This window comes from Pan paniscus, chromosome 1 (genome assembly GCF_029289425.2).
Source record: "Pan paniscus chromosome 1, NHGRI_mPanPan1-v2.0_pri, whole genome shotgun sequence".
Taxonomy (NCBI): domain Eukaryota; kingdom Metazoa; phylum Chordata; class Mammalia; order Primates; family Hominidae; genus Pan; species Pan paniscus.
In genome coordinates, this window is record NC_073249.2 from 94,194,308 (window position 1) to 94,211,558 (window position 17,251).

At 45.2% G+C, this 17,251-nt stretch overlaps 1 protein-coding gene and 1 long non-coding RNA gene across 2 annotated transcripts in view; both read left to right on the forward strand.

Annotated features, from left to right (window-relative positions):
* The first annotated feature begins 5,334 nt into the window (after positions 1–5,334).
* Positions 5,335–17,251, forward strand: part of LOC106635285 (GON-4-like protein) — a 29,910-nt gene continuing 17,993 nt past the window's right edge. Inside the window, 4 exon segments of the mRNA XM_063604403.1 lie at positions 5,335–8,427; positions 9,571–9,826; positions 11,560–11,812; positions 16,431–16,526. Of these exon segments, the coding sequence (XP_063460473.1) occupies positions 9,700–9,826; positions 11,560–11,812; positions 16,431–16,526 (476 nt within the window). The 5' untranslated portion in view covers positions 5,335–8,427; positions 9,571–9,699.
* LOC134730518 (uncharacterized) lies at positions 13,292–15,127 on the forward strand. Its single transcript, XR_010112308.1, has 2 exons — positions 13,292–13,403; positions 14,995–15,127. It is a non-coding gene; the product is annotated as an uncharacterized LOC134730518 (long non-coding RNA).

Consider the following 17,251-nt stretch of genomic DNA (forward strand, 5'->3'; position numbering starts at 1 on the left):
AAAAAAAAAAAAAAAAAAGATGCTAGAAGTCAAGGCCTTCATCTAGGAATAAAAGGAGTTAATAGTGGGTCACCAGTGGTGGAGAGAACCTTGCCAAAGTAGTGCTGGCACCCATCAAAGGTCACATGTCACACTAAGATGGGACCCTAAAGGGGGACACTCTTAGGGACCCCAGACAAGCAGCCAGGAACAATGGGCAGTCAATGGAATTCTTAATTATTAACACCATCTGCAATTATACCTATTTTGCAAAATGCAGGGTAAATTGCCAGAAATCCCATATGTGCAGGTCTTCATGGGTGTATATCAAAACCCAACCATGTGCAAAACTCCAGGACCTGTCCCATAATCAAAGGTCCTAAGGCAGAACCAGATATTGTAGATGATCCTATTTTGACAAGGGTCACCTGTCTCGGGAAATGGCAGCCTCTCCCGTATAGCCTGTTGCCAAGTGTTCCTGAGGCTCAAACCCAAGAGGAAAAACCAGGAACCCTGCCAAGTTCCCCTCACAGTGGAACACCTTATTCAACTCCCTTTCAGCTCTACCACTCCTGAGGGAAGTAGCAGGAGCCAAGGGGCCAGTTAGAGTGCAGGCCTGCTTCTCCATAACACAATGTAAAGAAAAGCTTGGAAGCTATTCTGAGAACCCCAGGAAATTTGCAAATGGGTTCCAAACTTTGACTTTAGCCTTTGGTCTCTCATGGAGGGATGTTCAATTAATTCTAGCAACGTGTTGTACCCCCTGGGAACGAATCTTTGAGGCCGCCTGCCAGGAAGTCCACGATTTATTTGCGTGAAGCCCTTAGGGCAATCACCAGGGCCCAGCCCCAGCCCCTACTACTGATCCTAATTGACACCCCTGCGGGAATGAACAACTGGGCCAAATTTCTTGAGGCTCTCCTTGGAGGAATGAAAAAGACAATATCTTAAGGTAGCAAATTATGATCAGGGAGGTTATACAAGGCAAGGAGGAAAATCCAGCCATGTTTTATGGTAGGCTGGGGAAAGGAAATATACCAATCTGGACACTTCCTCTCCAGAAGGCAAAATATTAATGCAAGGAGGAAAATCCAGCCATGTTTTATGGTAGGCTGGGGAAAGGAAATATACCAATCTGGACACTTCCTCTCCAGAAGGCAAAATATTAATGCAAGGAGGAAAATCCAGCCATCTTTTATGGTAGGCTGGGGAAAGGAAATATACCAATCTGGACACTTCCTCTCCAGAAGGCAAAATATTAATGCAAGGAGGAAAATCCAGCCATCTTTTATGGTAGGCTGGGGAAAGGAAATATACCAATCTGGACGCTTCCTCTCCAGAGGCAAAATATTAATGGCACAGCATTTCATTAGCCAATCCGCTCCAGCCATTAGGCTCCAAAAGCTATAGATGATGCCACAGACTAATCAAAATCAACTTCTTGATACTGCCTTATGGTGTATAACAATCATGACCTGGAGGAAGGAAAAGGAATAAAGAAGAAGCAAGCCAAAATTACGATAGCCATCATTGGAGATGCCCTGAATGCCCAGAGAGTGCCCAAGGGAATCCCAATGGGCCATAAGGATAATGCCAGCAAAGGCTCTTGCTTCAAATGCAAGAAAAATGGGAATTGGGCAAAGGACTGTAGTAAGCCCCCACTGGGACCCTGTTGGCAGTACAAAGGCACCAGTCATAACCCCTGGTGCTGGAGAATTAACTGCCCCCTGTTACACAGAGGAGGCCAGTCAAAACTCTTAACAGTGCAAAAGGAGAAACTGATGAAAACTGATGGGGCCCAGGGCCTTCCTCACCACCCCTGCCCAGGAACATCATTCATTACTATTGAGGAGCCCTGGGTAACTCTGGACGTGTTGGGCACCCAAATTTGGTTTCTTTTTGATACAGGGACAAATTACTTTGCCCTTACTACTTACGTAGGAAAAGCTTCCTCCCCATCCACAAGCGTTATGGGAATGGAAGGAGAGCCACAAAAAAGATTCTTTATTCCTCTTTTGACTTGCCAATTTGAGAAACAAATCTTCCAACAAGAATTTCTAGTAGTAACAAGCTGCCCAGTCCCCTTGTTGGGAGGGGATATTATAGTTAAAATAGGGATACTGCTACGATTTAGGCAGCACCCAGCAAAATTGCTAATAGTAATGCAGACAATGTCCCAGACCACATTAATAAATAGGTCAACACACTAGCATGGTATACTGGGAAACTGGGTAGGGCTAAAACAGAAATACACTTGGACAGTGCCCCTCCCTCAGGGCTTTCAGGATAACCATGTTTGTTTGTTTTACGCACAAGCCTTGGGGATCTAAGGGATCTAAAATTGGAAAATGGAGTGTGCTCTAGTATGTACATGACCTTCTTGTGTGTAGCCCAACCCAGGGGGTGACTAAAATACTATAAGAACCTTAAATTTCTCTGCAGATGGGATATAAAGTGTCCAAAAGGAAGGCTCAGATTGCCCACCAACGGGTTCAATATTTAAGGTGTATCTTAACACCCAGAGCCCAGCAAATATCCCCAGAATGAGTGCAAGCCATATGTGGTTTGGAGCTCCTCCCACACCAAGCAACAGCTTCGTCGTTTTCTGGAGATGGCTGGGTTTTGCAGAAGATGGGTACCAAATTTTGGGCTCATAGCAAAACCCCTTTATGAAAGCAACAAGGGAGCCAGAAAATGAGCCAATTGAATGGACTTTGGAAATGAGAGAAGGCTTTATCAAGTTAAAACAGGCTCTCAGCCAGCCTCCCGCTCTTGGCATCCTAGACCTCACTAAGCCCTTGTATGTAGCAGAAAGGAAAGGCATAGCCATGGGAGTGCCAACCGCCTACTTCTCAAAGAAATTGGACACGGTGGCCAAGCTGCTTGCCGTCGATGGCAGACACTGCTATTTTAGTGGAAAAAGCCACTAAAATCACCCTGGGTCAGCCACTGGAAGTATTAACCCCACATCAAGTCAATCCTAGAAATAAAAGGACACAACTGTATGATGGGGGAAAAGTTAACCAAATACCAGGCTATGCTCCTGGAAAATCTAGATATGACCCTTAAAACCTGTAACACTGTGAATCCAGCTTGATTGCTGCCCACAGGCCCAATAATTAATCATTCCTGCGAGCAAGTTATTGCACATACATATGTTAGCCAGCCTGATTTAAAAGGTTGACCTCTCCCAGATTCAGAGGATGACTGGTTCACAGACCTCAGCAGCTTTATATCAAACGGGAACACTGGGCCAGATATACAACAGTAAATTACAATACAATTATTGAGGTCCAACCCCTGCCCCCAGGTATGTCAGCACAAAAAGCTGAGATCATTGCTCTTACTCGAGTTCTGACATTAGGAAAAGGGAAAAAGCTTAACATCTATACAGATTCCAAACATGCATTTCTCGTGTTTCATGCTCATGCTGCAATTTGAAAAGAAAGAGAAAGAGGACTACTAACTAGTAAATCTTCCACCATAAAGCATGGGTCTGAAATTCTTCAACTGTTGGAAGCAATACACTTGCCAAAAGCATAGCCATAATTCATTGTAGGGGGCATCAAAAGAACCTAACCCCTATAACACAAGGGCACAGAAAGACTGATAAGCCAAAGCCGCACTGCTCAGGGTGTAATCCCGACAAATTCTAGCACTGCTTCTTTTCTATGATTCCCCAATAGAACCTGAATATCCCTGTGATGTATTCAGGGATATTCGAAGTAAAGGAGGAAGATGGACACAAACAAGGATCCTGGTGGTATATGGTGTCAAAAGTGTATCTCCCTCAAACAGCCCAATGGAGAATTATAAAAATCCTGCATGACTCTTTCCATATATGAGGAGATGCCACTCTTGCCATGATAAACAGGCTCTTCATTGGGCCTGACTTAACTTCCGTGGTTAAGCAGGTCTGTCAAACCTGTTCACTGTGAGCATTCAACAACCCCAGGAACAAAATGCCTCCTCTAATAGAACCAGTCCGGAGAAGGGGCACTTCCCCAGGGGAAGACTGGCAATTGGATTTTACCCATATGTCAGCTTGTAGGGGATACAAGTTTTTGCTAGTACTAATAGACACATTTACTGGCTTACCCTAGCAGAACAAAGAAGGCTAATGAAGTTATAAAAGTTCTCCTAAGATAAATAATCCCCAGTTTGGGTTACCCCAAAGCCTCCAAGGTGAGAACAGTATGTCTTTCGTCTCCCAAATAACTAAAGGGGTTGCTAAGGCTCTCGGAATCTAATACTATTTACATTCAGCATGGAGACCTCAATCCTCTGGGAAAGTAGAAAGGGCTAATCAACCTCTAAAATCGGCATTAGCTAAGCTATGTCAGGAAACTTCAGAAACTTGGGTCAGCTTGCTGCCCATAGTCCTTTTAAGGATCCATAATTCCCCTAGAGCAAAAATTAATATGAGCCCATTTAAAATGTTATACAGAAGTCTTTTGTTTTGTTTTTTTTTTTGAGACAGAGTCTCACTCTGTTGTCCAGACTGGAGTGCAGTGGCACAGTCTTGGCTCACTGCAACCTCCACCTCCCAGGTTCAACTAATTCTCCTGCCTCAGCCTCCCAAGTAGCTGGCATTACAGGTGTGAGCCACCACACCCCGCTAATTTTTGTATTTTTAGTACAGATGGGGTTTCACTATGTTGGCCAGGCTGGTCTTGAACTCGTGACCTCAAGTGATCCACCCACCTTGGCCTCCCAAAGTGCTGGGATTATAAGAATGAGCCACTGCACCTGGCTGGGAAGGCCATTTTTAATGGATGATCTAATTACTGATCCAGAAATAGCCAGTTTAGTAAAATACATAATTAACCAGAGACAATTTCAGCAGGCATTTCAAAAGTTTGGAACTCAAAGGTTCTCTGCATTGGGAACTAACCAGCAACCCAAGATCAGGCCAGGAGAGAAAAGTATTGTTAAAACACAGAAAGAGGGGTCACCTGCTCAACAACTCCAACCCAAATGGAAGGGACTTTTTCAGTGGTGTTGGCCTCGCCTTCTGTAGTCAAAATACCAGGATTAGAAGTTGGATACGTCTTTCTAGGGTCAAGCCTGCAATACCTGAAGCCCCAGACCTGTAACTTGAAGCTTCCATCAGCCACTATACCTGTGAACCTGTGGAAGACCTGAAGTACCTGTTTTAAAGACAGTCAAAAGATAAGTGAATGCCTACCAACTCTCCTTGGTGTCTATGCTGCATAGTTACTGTAGGTTTGATAATAGTAGCAGTTTTTATATTTTTATAATTTATTGCATTCTTCCAAATGGATGGAATCATTTCCTTTGTAATAATTAAGCAAAATGTTTTACTTCATTTTTGTAACATTATTCCTGAGAGGATAGGTATACACCCCCTGAGGTTCCCATTCAAAAGAACAAAATAACAGATAAGTATTTTTAGTCCCATAATGGTTAGCCCTGGCCTGTGTATACTGGGACCAGGCATACTGGGAATCAGCTTAATTTTACAGCAGGGTTTTATTTTACTTCTCTGGCAATTAATGGATTCTGTGTATTTATTAAGACTTTAAAATTTAACCCAAAGACTGTTAAATACCACCAGTCCAGCTCTGGCAAAGGACTGTTGGCTTTGTTTATCTCCAACATCACCAAAACACACTGCCATCGCAATCCCAGGCTTATCTTGGGCCCTTGAAAAAATGTCCTACCACCTCAACTACAAGGGAGGGACTCCCTTCAAATTAATGGATCTGCATGACTTCTATGACTTCAAAATTACATAAACAACAAAAGTTACAATGTCAGGATGAGCAGTAAACCTTCTCCAGTCCTACCAAAGTAATATTTCTGGGGTTGCATCTCCTCAAAAACCTATTTGGGGCCCAAGAACGCACAAAGAACTAAAATCCCAGGTGCCACTTTGTATTAAAAAATTCTAGTCAAACCCTGGGAACCTTGAGTCATCAGAGTAACTACACCCTAGGGATTAACCTCTCACATGATATGTAAGCTATGCAGTTACCTAGGCTGCATCATTTAGAAAACCTGTATGGTTTGCATGAAACTATTCCTAATTAAGGGCACTTTAAAGGACACACAGTCTAAGTACTGTCAAGGTAGGACCACTAGCTGTGTTCACATTTTCACTTGGGAAGACTGTAGTAATCCTAAGACAGCTAGTTGCCTTTTGGTTCTCCAGTATGAAAATACCTCTGGGTGGTTGCTGGTGGACACTAAGCATAACTACCTTCACCAGGAAAACTTAACTGCTAGGACAACTGAGGATACTTCCCAAGGTCATTTCCAGCCTTTAACTGGAGCCACTTTAGCAGGGACCTTAACCACTGGGGAAAGAAAAACAAAAAGCTAACCCATATGTTCACCATAGAGAATGATTTTTATCTTGAAAAACACGGAGTCTTTTTCCTGTGTGGAACTAGTTCCTAGTTATGTTTACCAATCAAATGGACTGAAACCTCTACACTTCTTTATTTAGCCCCTGAAATCTGTATAGCTCTCAATAACCAGTCTCTCATACCTTTAACTGCACCCGCCAGGCACAAATGAGCCATCAAACTCATACTCCTTTTGGTAGGACTAGGAATAACCGCAGAAGTAGGAACAGGAGTTAGCAGGCTTGCAACATCCCTATCCTATTACCAACGTTTGTCCAAGGATCTTTCAGAGAGCTTGGAAGACATTGCCCAAAGTACTGTCACCTTACAAAATCAGATAGACTCCTTGGCAACGGTCGTTTTACAAAATAATAGGAGACTGGATTTCCTAGCTGCTGAAAAAGGTGGCATATGTCTTTTCCTAAAAGAAGAATGCTGGGGTTTTTTGTTGTTGTTGTTTTGTTTTGTTTTGAGATGGAGTCTCACTCTGTCATCCAGGCTGGAGTGCAGTGGAGCGATCTCGGCTCACTGCAAGCTCCGCCTCCCGGATTTATGCCATTCTCCCGCCTCAGCCTCCCAAGTAGCTGGGACTACAGACGCCTGCCACCACGCCCGGCTAATTTTTTTTTTTTTTTTTTTTTTTTTTTTTTTTTCCAGTAGAGACAGGGTTTCACCGTGTTAGCCAGGATGGTCTCCAGCTCCTGACCCCTTGATCCGCCCGCCTCAGCCTCCCAAAGTGCTGGGATTACAGGCGTGAGCCACCGCGCCCCACCGAAGAATGCTGTTTTTATGTCAACCAATCAGGATTAGCAAGAGATGCCGCCTGAAAATTAGCTGATGGGGCCTCTAAAATGTAACAACAGCTGTCCGAGTCATGGGGCTTCTGGTCAAGGGCACTAAGTTGGGCTTCATGTCTACTTCCCTTAGCTGGCACATTATTAACAATTATGCTCGCATTGACCATGTTGGACCATGTTTGTTAAATCTTTTAACCAAATGTATTTTTTCTCACCTAGAGGCCATTAAGCTTCAAATGATCATGCAGCAGGGCTTCTATCCAGGGAATGATGCCAGCCCCGGCCATCAAGAAGTCATCCTGTCTCCACTAGACAGAGCAGGGTGAGAGTTCCATGGTCCCCAAGTAGATAGGGACAGTGCCCCAAACAGCATGAAGCAGTTACAGAAGAAAGACTGTCAGTCCCTCTACCTCCTGTAAATATTTGATATTAAGTCTCTCAAGGGGGAATGAGGCAGGAGAATAGGATCTGGAGACAGGGAGCCTTCACTTTAGCCTCTGATTGGTCTCAGGCGAAATCTTCATTTGCATAGGGTGTAATTTCACTTCAGCCTCCAATTGGTCATGGGCTACGTCTTCATTTACAGAGGGTGTAACCAATAGGAAACCTCTAAAGGGTACTCAAACCCAAGAAGATTTTGCAACTGGGGTGCTTGAGCCTCTTGCCCAAGCCTGCTTCTGCTCTGTGGAATGTACTCTCACTTCAATAAATCTGTGCTTTCGTTGCTTCATTCATTTGTTGCTTTGCTTGTGCATTTTGTTCCATTCTCTGTTCAATACGCCAAGAACCTGGACAACTTGTAGTCAAGACTCTCCACTGGTAACACCCTGAGCACGGTATTTGTGATGACATCAAGGAAGAACACACTGTGGAATTAGACACTGGCTCCCCAAGTGAGGAGTTGAGCAGTGCTAGAGAGGTAAAGAAACAGACAATCTTACAGAAGGAAGAAGAGAGGATTCAGCCAACTAAAACCCCTTCATCTTCTCAAGAACCCCCAATGAAGGAAACTTGGGAGGAGATGAGGGCAAAGGATCACCAAATAATGCTTCATCCTCCATGAATCCTGAAGTGAGGCTTAGTAGCCCCCAGGGAAGCCCAAAGACTCATCCAGTGTTGATGGTCAGTCAGTGGGGACCCCAGTTGGGCCAGAAACTGGAGGAGAGAAAGATAGGCCAGAAAAAGAGGAAGAAGACGACTTTGATGACCTCACCCAAAATGAGGAAGATGAAATGTCATCAGCTTCTGAGGAATCTGTGCTTTCTGTCCCAGAACTCCAGGTGAGAGCTAGAGAATACTCTCAAGTATTTTGTGGACTCAGTAATATGTTTAACTTATTGATATGCCACCTGCTTGCTTGCTGCACTATGGATAGTCCTAAAATCATTTGTATTTGATTTGTGAATGCATTATGGGACATGATTGTGGAGTTGAGGTGAAATGAGATGGAAAGGATGAAATTTTACTTATTATATTAAACTCGTTTACACATTAAATTGAATCACCTGACCATACTTTAAATGCCTTAAAAAATAGTATATAGGGCCAGGTGCAGTGGCTCATGCCTGTAATCTCAGGCATGGGAGGCCGAGGCAGGCAGATCACCTGAGGTTGGGAGTTCGAGACCAGCCTGACCAACAAGGAGAAATCCTGTCTCTACCAAAAATACAAAATTAGCCCAGCATAGTGGTGCATGCCTGTAATCCCAGCTACTCGGGAGGCTGAGGCAGGAGAATTGCTTGAACCTGGGAGGTGGAGGTTGCAGTGAGCCAAGATCACGCCATTGCACTCCAGCCTGGGCAACAAGAGCAAAACTCCGTCTCAAAAAAAAAAAAAAAAAATAGTAAATAGTCCAGGCTTGGTCGCTCACACCTGTAGTTCCAGCACTTTAGAAGGCCGAGGTGGGCGGATCACAAAACGAGGTCAGGAGTTTGAGACCAGCCTGGCCAACATGGTGAAACCCTGACTCTACTAAAAATACAAAAATTAGCCCGGCGTGGTAGCGTGCCCCTATAATTTCAGCCATTCAGGGGGCTGAGGCATGAAAATCCCTCGAACCCAGGAGGTGGAGTTTGCAGTGAGCCAAGATTGTGCCGCTGCACTCCAGCTTGGGTGATGGAGTGAGACGCTGTTGCAAGACAAAAAAAAAAAAAAAAAAAGGAAGAGGCACATAAATATGGGCTAACGCAAAGGAAAACTAATTTCAGGGTAAAGAAGAAGTTTTCAAAAGGCATCTTTTCCACTTTCCTGCTGTCAGGCCCAATGTCAGCTATCGCTGGGATTTCGTAACTCAGGGGATTCCGCTCTGACAGCTGTAGTGGGTTCCCCATTGTTTAACTTCAGATTATCCTGATACAGCTTTGTGCTGTTCTGCAATTCATGAGCCACTAGGAGCCGTAAGTACTCTTTGGAGGGTTTTACAGGAAACAATGGAGAAACTGACTTGGCTGGCATCTGAAAGGCGCATGAGTCAGGAGGGTGAGTCTGAAGAAGAGAATTCTCAGTAGGAGAACTCTGAGCCGGAAGAAGAGGAGGAAGAAGAAGCAGAAGGAATGGAAAGCCTGGAGAAAGAGGATGAAATGACGGATGAAGCAGTTGGAGACTCTGCTGAGAAGCCTCCTTCTACTTTTGCCTCACCTGAGACTGCTCCAGAAGTGGAGACCAGCAGAACTCCACCAGGTGAGCTAGGCAAACCTATACTGAAGGACCATTCTCACTTAACCTCATTGTCTAGAGGACAGTGTGCAGGGTGGGTAGCTTATAAACCAGGTGGAGGATTTCCAGAGGAAAACTTCTGGATCTCTTCTGCAACCCCACTCCCCCAAAACACATTTAATGTGGTATCTTTGTGGAGAACAGATACTCAGATATTTTGAAATGGAGTTTTTGCTCTTTTTTTTTTTTTTTTTTTTGAGACGGAGTCTCGCTCTGTCGCCCAGGCTGGAGTGCAGTGGTGTGATCTCGGCTCACTGCAAGCTCCGCCTCCCGGGTTCACGTCATTCTCCTGCCTCAGCCTCTCCGAGTAGCTGGGACTACAGGCGCCCACCACCATGCCCGGCTAATTTTTTTGTATTTTTAGTAAAGACGGGGTTTCACCGTGGTCTCAATCTCCTGACCTCATGATCCGCCCGCCTCGGCCTCCCAAAGTGCTGGGATTACAAGCGTGAGCCACCGCGCCTGGCCGGAGTTTTTGCTCTTGTTGCCCAGATTAGTGTGCAGTGTCATCGCAATCTCACCTCAATGCAACCTCCACCTCCAGGGTTCAAGCAATTCTCCTGCGTCAGCCTCCTGAGAAGCTGGGATTACAGGCACATGCCACCACGCCCGGCTAAATTTTTTTTTGTATTTTTAGTAGAGACGAGGTTTCATCATGTTGGCTAGGCTGGTCTCGAACTCCTGACTTCAGGTGATCCAACCATCCCGGCCTCCCAAAGTGCTGGGATTACAGGTGTGAACCACAGCTGCTGGCCTACTCAAAAAATTTTTAAATTGATTCTCATCCATTGCTAGATTTGTATTAACTTCGTTCACTTTTATTTATTTATTTATTTATTTATTTTATTTATTTATTTTTTGAGACGGAGTCTTGCTCTGTCACCCAGGCTGGAGTGCAAGGGCACGATCTCGGCTCACTGCAACCTCCATCTCCCGGACTTAAGCAATTCTCCTGCCTCAGCCTCCCGAGTAGCTGGGATTACAGGAGCCCGCCACCACGCTCAGTTAATTTTTGTTTTGTTTTGTTTTGAGACGGAGTTTCACTCTCGTTGCCCAGGCTGGAGTGCAGTGGCACAATCTTGGCTCTCTGCAACCTCCACCTCCCAGCTTCAATAGATTCTCCTGCCTCAGGCTCCTGAGTAGCTGGGATTACAGGTGAGAGCCACCATGCCCGGCTAATTTTTGTATTTCTTTAGTAGAGACGGGATTCCACCATGTTGGCCAGGCTGGTCTCAAACTACTGACCTCAGATAATCTGTCCCCCTCGGCCTCCCAAAGTGCTGGGATTACAGGCGTAAGCCACTGCACCCAGCCTCATTCACTTTCTTCTACTGGTTCTTAGCTCACCTGTCATGTGTGGGGCTAAGACCTATGTTTATTTCAGAAAACACTGCTTGTTCCTCATCAAGACATAGTATCTCAAAAGCGCTACAGAAGCCACACTTGCTCTTTAGACTTCCTTTCTCAATGTGAAGTAGCTGATTATCTTGTTGTCATCCCAATTAAGGCAGTTACACTGCAGACTCTGCGTAGAGCTGACTTGACGGACTTAGTTTTCATACCATTTTCCCAACAACTTTTTCCTTGAATTGCTCCATAATATTGAATAGGATTTGGCTGGGGTGGTGCATGTGGTGGAATGGGAAGAGCACGGGTTGCAGGGACAGAGAAACAATCCTTTTCATGTGTGCTACAAGGAGAGAGCATCAAAGCTGCTGGAAAAGGCCGAAACAATCATAGAGCTTGCAACAAGTGGGGAAGTTGGGGTCTGGCCAGCAAGGACACCTCCAAGCTGCTGTTGCTGTATGATGAGGACATTCTTGAGCAAGACCCCCTCAGGGAGCAGAAGGACTTGGCTTTTGCCCAAGTTTATCTGACCGGGATAGGCAAATGTTGCTTCCTGTTACTGCCAGTTTCTATGAATGTGGCTGCTTCTCCTTCAAGGGACATGTTTTAAAAAATAAAGTCTGTTTTTCAGGCTACACAAACAGCCTTTGTACGCCTCTGCTTTAATTTTTCTGGCAAAAGATCTCTGTGAGAGAACCACAGGAGAATTAGAGTTCAATCATAAGTATGTTTATTGTTAGTACCCACCACTGAGAGGAGTTGGCTAGCTTGCCTCAGGTAAACAGCAAGGGAAGGGTCCCCTGAGAGCCTCCAACCCATAGGTTAAGTGCCTCATCTTCACATAACATAAAAAGCAGTCTGGGAAAAAAAAATCAAACTGCAGGCACCAATAAGGGAACTAGCACAGGGGGTTATATCTGGAGACATGCCCGCAACTGCACAGATAGGAGAAACTCCAGCCCACCTACAAAAACTTGCACTAACCTCTCGCTCACTCAGATAAGCGAACAAGGCCAGACATAGAAATGACTTTTTCCTTTGTATAATCAGTGGGCTCCCAGGAAAATGTTTCTCCTTTTGTGGGCACGAACACAGTGGGCTTTGATGGGTTCTGATGGGCACTTTCCTTTCAATTTTGGACTGTAAGCCTGACGTCTATGAATCATCTCTTCAGGTCCTGATTGGTCCCAGGCCAAGGTCCCGGGCCAAGCTTTCACTTCAGCTCCTGAAAGGTCCTGGGCCAAGCTGAGTAGCTCCTATAAATCTTCACTTCAGCTCCTGACTGGTCCTGGGCTAAGCTAAATCATGCTTTCTGTAAGACAACCAACAGACTAAGCACATTATTTCCCCTTCGTAGTCCATAAAAACCCCAGACACCAGCCTCATAGTGGGCAACACATTCGAGCCCCCCTCTCCACTGCAGAGAGCTTTCTTCTTCAACTTATTAAACTTTTGCTCCAACCTCACCCGTGTTACCATGCTCCTTTATGTTCTTGAACGTGAGATGAATAACTCCAAGTATTATCTCAGACAACGAGAGACTGCTACATCTTGGTGCACTGGCGAGACTACAACATATTCTGGTGCATTGGCTGGGAAGATAGGGATTAATCAGAAGGGTGAATAGGAGTGGACCTTTAACTCTTTACTTTCCGAGGCTTCTTGTCCTCAGTTTTGTCTCTCAAAAGCAAACAGAACACTGGCTTCCTGTCAGCCATTTTAAAACAGTTAGCATGCCTGCCAGCCTTAAGATTTAGCAGACAGGCTTGCTGGAGAGGACTTTGGCAATCCCCATTTGCCCTTGGGTGTTGGGAATTTTGGCTCTGTTCCAATTCAGTTTCCTTTCACAGAGGGCCTAGCCATCATGTGGGATTGGAAGGAGGTCCTAGGGCAACTAAAGGTTCCTGGCTGAGGCTACAGCTCGGTTTACCTGAAGGCCCTTGACCTAAATCTGGTCCCTGACAGCCTGTCAGGGCATCAGCACAAGGTCTTCCAGTCTTTTTCTATTGCATTATTTTCCTCCTTTCTTTTCATGGCTATCATGTCTCCTATCCCTTCTTTGTTTTTGTTTTTGTTTTGAGACAGAGTTTCACCAGGCTGGAGTGAAGTGGCACAATCACGGCTCACTGCAACCTCCACCTACTGGGTTCAAGCGATTCTCCTGCCTCAGCCTCCTGAGTAGCTGGGATTACAGGTATGCACCACCAGGCCTGGTTAATTTTTTTCTCTTTTGACACAGAGTTTTGCTCTTGTCGCCCAGGCTGGAGTGCAATGGCGTAATCTCGGCTCACCACAACCTCCACCTCCTGGATTCAGGTGATTCTCCTGCCTCAGCCTCCAGAGTAGCTGGGATTTCAGGCATGCTCCACCATGCCTGGCTAATTTTGTATTTTTAGTAGAGACAGGGTTTCTCCAAGTTGGTCAGGCTGGTCTCAAACTCCCAACCTCAGGTGATCAGCCCACCTCAGTCCCCCAAAGTGCTGGGATTATAGGCATGAGCCACCATGCCCAGTCAATTTTTGTATTTTGAGTAGAGACAGGGTTTCACCACGTTGGTCAGGCTGGTCTAGAACTCCTGACTTCAGGTGATCCACCCACCTCAGCCTCCCAAAGTGCTAGGATTACAGATGTGAGCCACCGTGCCCAGCCATCCTATCCCTTCTTTGTATGCAATGTTGCAGGTGTTTCTACAGCCTAGGACTACAATCTTGCTGGATAGAGTCAGTCAGTGCCTTAGTAATTAGGACTGTAATTCAATGAATTGTCTCTGTGGTTTCCTTGAAATAGGGGTATTCCAAGACCTGGATCTGAACACCTATTTATCTCCCAATGATAGCACTCAGTGGGACTGGATGGGGGTTATTTCTCCCCAAGAAACTATCCCCCACTTCATTAGGTTGTTTCTTCACCCATGTGAGAAGCCAGCACTGTCCAGGAGAACTAGACTGCCTTTCTATAAAACAAGTTAATTTTCTTCTGCTGGGAGGCGTACTGTGGGGACAGCCAGGCAAACCCCAAACCTCTCTTTCTAACTGTTGTCGGAAAGAATTTGGAGTCAGTTTTTACCTAGCATTTCTAATCCTACAGTGCCACGTAGTGGAATGGGATTTTTCTTTGTGGGGAGCCTTGTTAACTCTTTGTCCGAAACTTACAGTTCCTCAATTATTTTCCCTCTTATGTCCCATTATCAGTGATCAGGCCCCATGCCCTATTTGTAGACAAGAAAACTACACTTCCAGCACCCAGGAGGAAGCCATCCTGGCAAGACAGAATTAGCCTCAATATTGTCCCCCCAAAGGAAGGACAGCATTCAATCCTTACATTATTTTGAGGCACCTGTTCTGCATCCAACAACACTGGGATGGGATTTAAACAAAAAGGGATTTTATGTTTGGAAGTCAACCTGTCCCATTCTCTGGGATTCTGATGTTTCTCTGGGGCCATAGCAAGGGAAGCCAGAGGCAGTATTGGGACACATTCTCCATTACGGAGACTCTGAGGTACCTTGGGAGCCTTTTGGGCTGAGTTGGTCTAGGAAACCAACAGGGTGGAAAGCTAGGGCCTTCTGCAGGTGAGCATGAATAGTTATGCTGACTAGATCCTCTGGGTGTGTGGATGAAGGTCATGCTTGCATTCATGGGTAGCATCTATGACGATAGCCGAGACCTAGAGGATGTGGAGGAAGGAGGAGAAGGAGGACCCCATGCCTCTCTTTCCCTCCACCCTTGGTCACACCAAAAGCAGGAAAGGGAGTGAGGGGTGCCTTATATCCCTTCTCTTTCTAGATGGGTAACAAACTGTTGCAGGAAGTCAGGGACCCCAACAGAGGGACTGTCTGGAGTGGTGGCAGAGGAACATAAATTGTGAAGATTTCATGGGCATTTATCACTTCCCTAATAAAACTTTCATAATTTCTTATGCCTGTCTTTATTTTAATCTCCTAATCCTGTTATCTTCGTAAGCTGAGGATGTACGTCACCTCAGGACCACTGTGATGATTGCGTTAACTGTACAAATTGATTTTAAAACGTGTGTTTGAACAATATGAAATCAGTGCACCTTGAAAAAGAACAGAATAACAGCGATTTTAGGGAACAAGGGAAGACAACCATAAGGTCTGACTGCCTGCGGGGTCGGGCAGAATAGAGCCATATTTTTCTTCTTGCAGAGAGCCTATAAACGGAAGTGCAAGTAGGGAAGATATTGCTAAATTATTTTCCCAGCAAGGAATGTTAATAATTAATATCCTGGGGAAGGAATGCATTCCTGGGGGGAGGTCTATAAACGGCTGCTTTGGGAGTGTCTGTCTTATGCGGTTGAGATAATGACTGAAATACACCCTGGTCTCCTGCAGTACCTTCAGGCTTATTAGGATGGGGAAAAAACCACTCCCTGATAAATTTGAGGTCAGACTGGTCCTCTGCTTTTGAACCCTTTTTTCTGTTGTTAAAGATGTTTATCAACACAATACGTGCACAGCTGAACATAGACCCTTATCAGGAGTTTTTGATTTTGCCCTTTGCCTTGTGATCTTTGCTTTGCCCTTTGCCTTGTGATCTTTATTGGCCTCAGAAGCATGTGATCTTTGTTCTCCTTTTTCCTTTTTGCCCTTTGAAGCATGTGATCTTTGTGACCTACTCCCTGTTTGTACACCCCCTCCCCTTTTGAAGTCCTTAATAAAAACCTGCTGGTTTTTGCACTCAGGTGGACATCGCTGTCCTACAGAAATGTTATGTCACCCCCAGAGGCCCAGCTGTAAAATTCCTCTGTTTGTACTCTTTCTCTTTATTTCTCAGCTGGCTGACACTTATGGAAAATAGAAAGAACCTACGTTGAAATATTGGGGGTGGGTTCCCCCAATAACAAACCATCTGAAGTCTGCACTCTCCTCAAGTGCATTCTGAAACACTGGAACTCCTTTGATTGTGAGACTCTGAAGAAAAAACAGCTTATATTCTATTGCACAAGGGCAAGGCCCTCTTACAGACAGGAGGTCTAACCTCCTCAGGGAAGCATTAATTTCAATACTATCCAACAACTAGATCTTATTTTGCCCAGTGAGACAACCCCCATCTTTGTAAGTGTTGTAAAATTAACCCTTCCCTCTTGGCAGTCATATCAGGCAAGTCTACAGAATATAATTCCCCAAAGTCAGAGAGGCAAACCCTTGAGGAACCCTCTAATGCAACTTCTCAGTGCCCTAACTGCCTCCTGTATCCAGGGCCCCCAATAGCCATATCATCAGCCCCTCCAGCTATGCTACCCAAAAAGCTGCCAACTTCGCTGTTGCCTTTGCAGGAAATGCTGAATGGACATGGTGCTACTAGGTTTCAAGTTCCCTTCTCATTGCAGGACCTTAGACAAATAAAGGGATAGCTAGGCAAGTTCTCTGATGACCTTCATAGATATATAGAGGCTTTCTAAAATCTAATCCAAGTGTTTGATCTTACATGGAGAGATGCTATGCTACTTTTATGCCAAACCCTAACTGTTGCAGAGAAACAAGAAGCCCTACAGGCAGCAGGGATATTCAGAGATGAACAGCATGTCTCCTATAACCAGTCAAAAGAAAAACCCAGTCAAAAGGGGAAACATGGTAAAAAAGGGACAGAATCCCCTTTCCCAACAGGAAGAGAAACTATACCCCTTAAAAACCCTAATTGGGGCTGGGCATGGTGGCTCACACCTGTAATTTCAGCACTTTGGGAGGCCGAGGTGGGTGGATCGCCTGAAGTTGAGAGTTTGAGACCAGCCTGACCAACATGGAGAGACTCCGTCTCTACTAAAAATACAAAATTAGCTGGGCATGGTGGCGCATGCCTGTAATCCCAGCTACTCGGGAGGCTGAGGCAGGAGAATCACTTGAACCCAGAAGATGGAGGTTGCGGTGAGCCGAGATTGGGCCATTGCACTCCAGCCTGGGTAACAAGAGCAAAACTCCGAGAAAGAAAAAAACCTCTAATTGGAGTCCTGGTGATCCCATAGACAAATGGAAAAGAAAACACTTTCTGATGTGCATATTAAAAGGCTTGCAAAGAATCA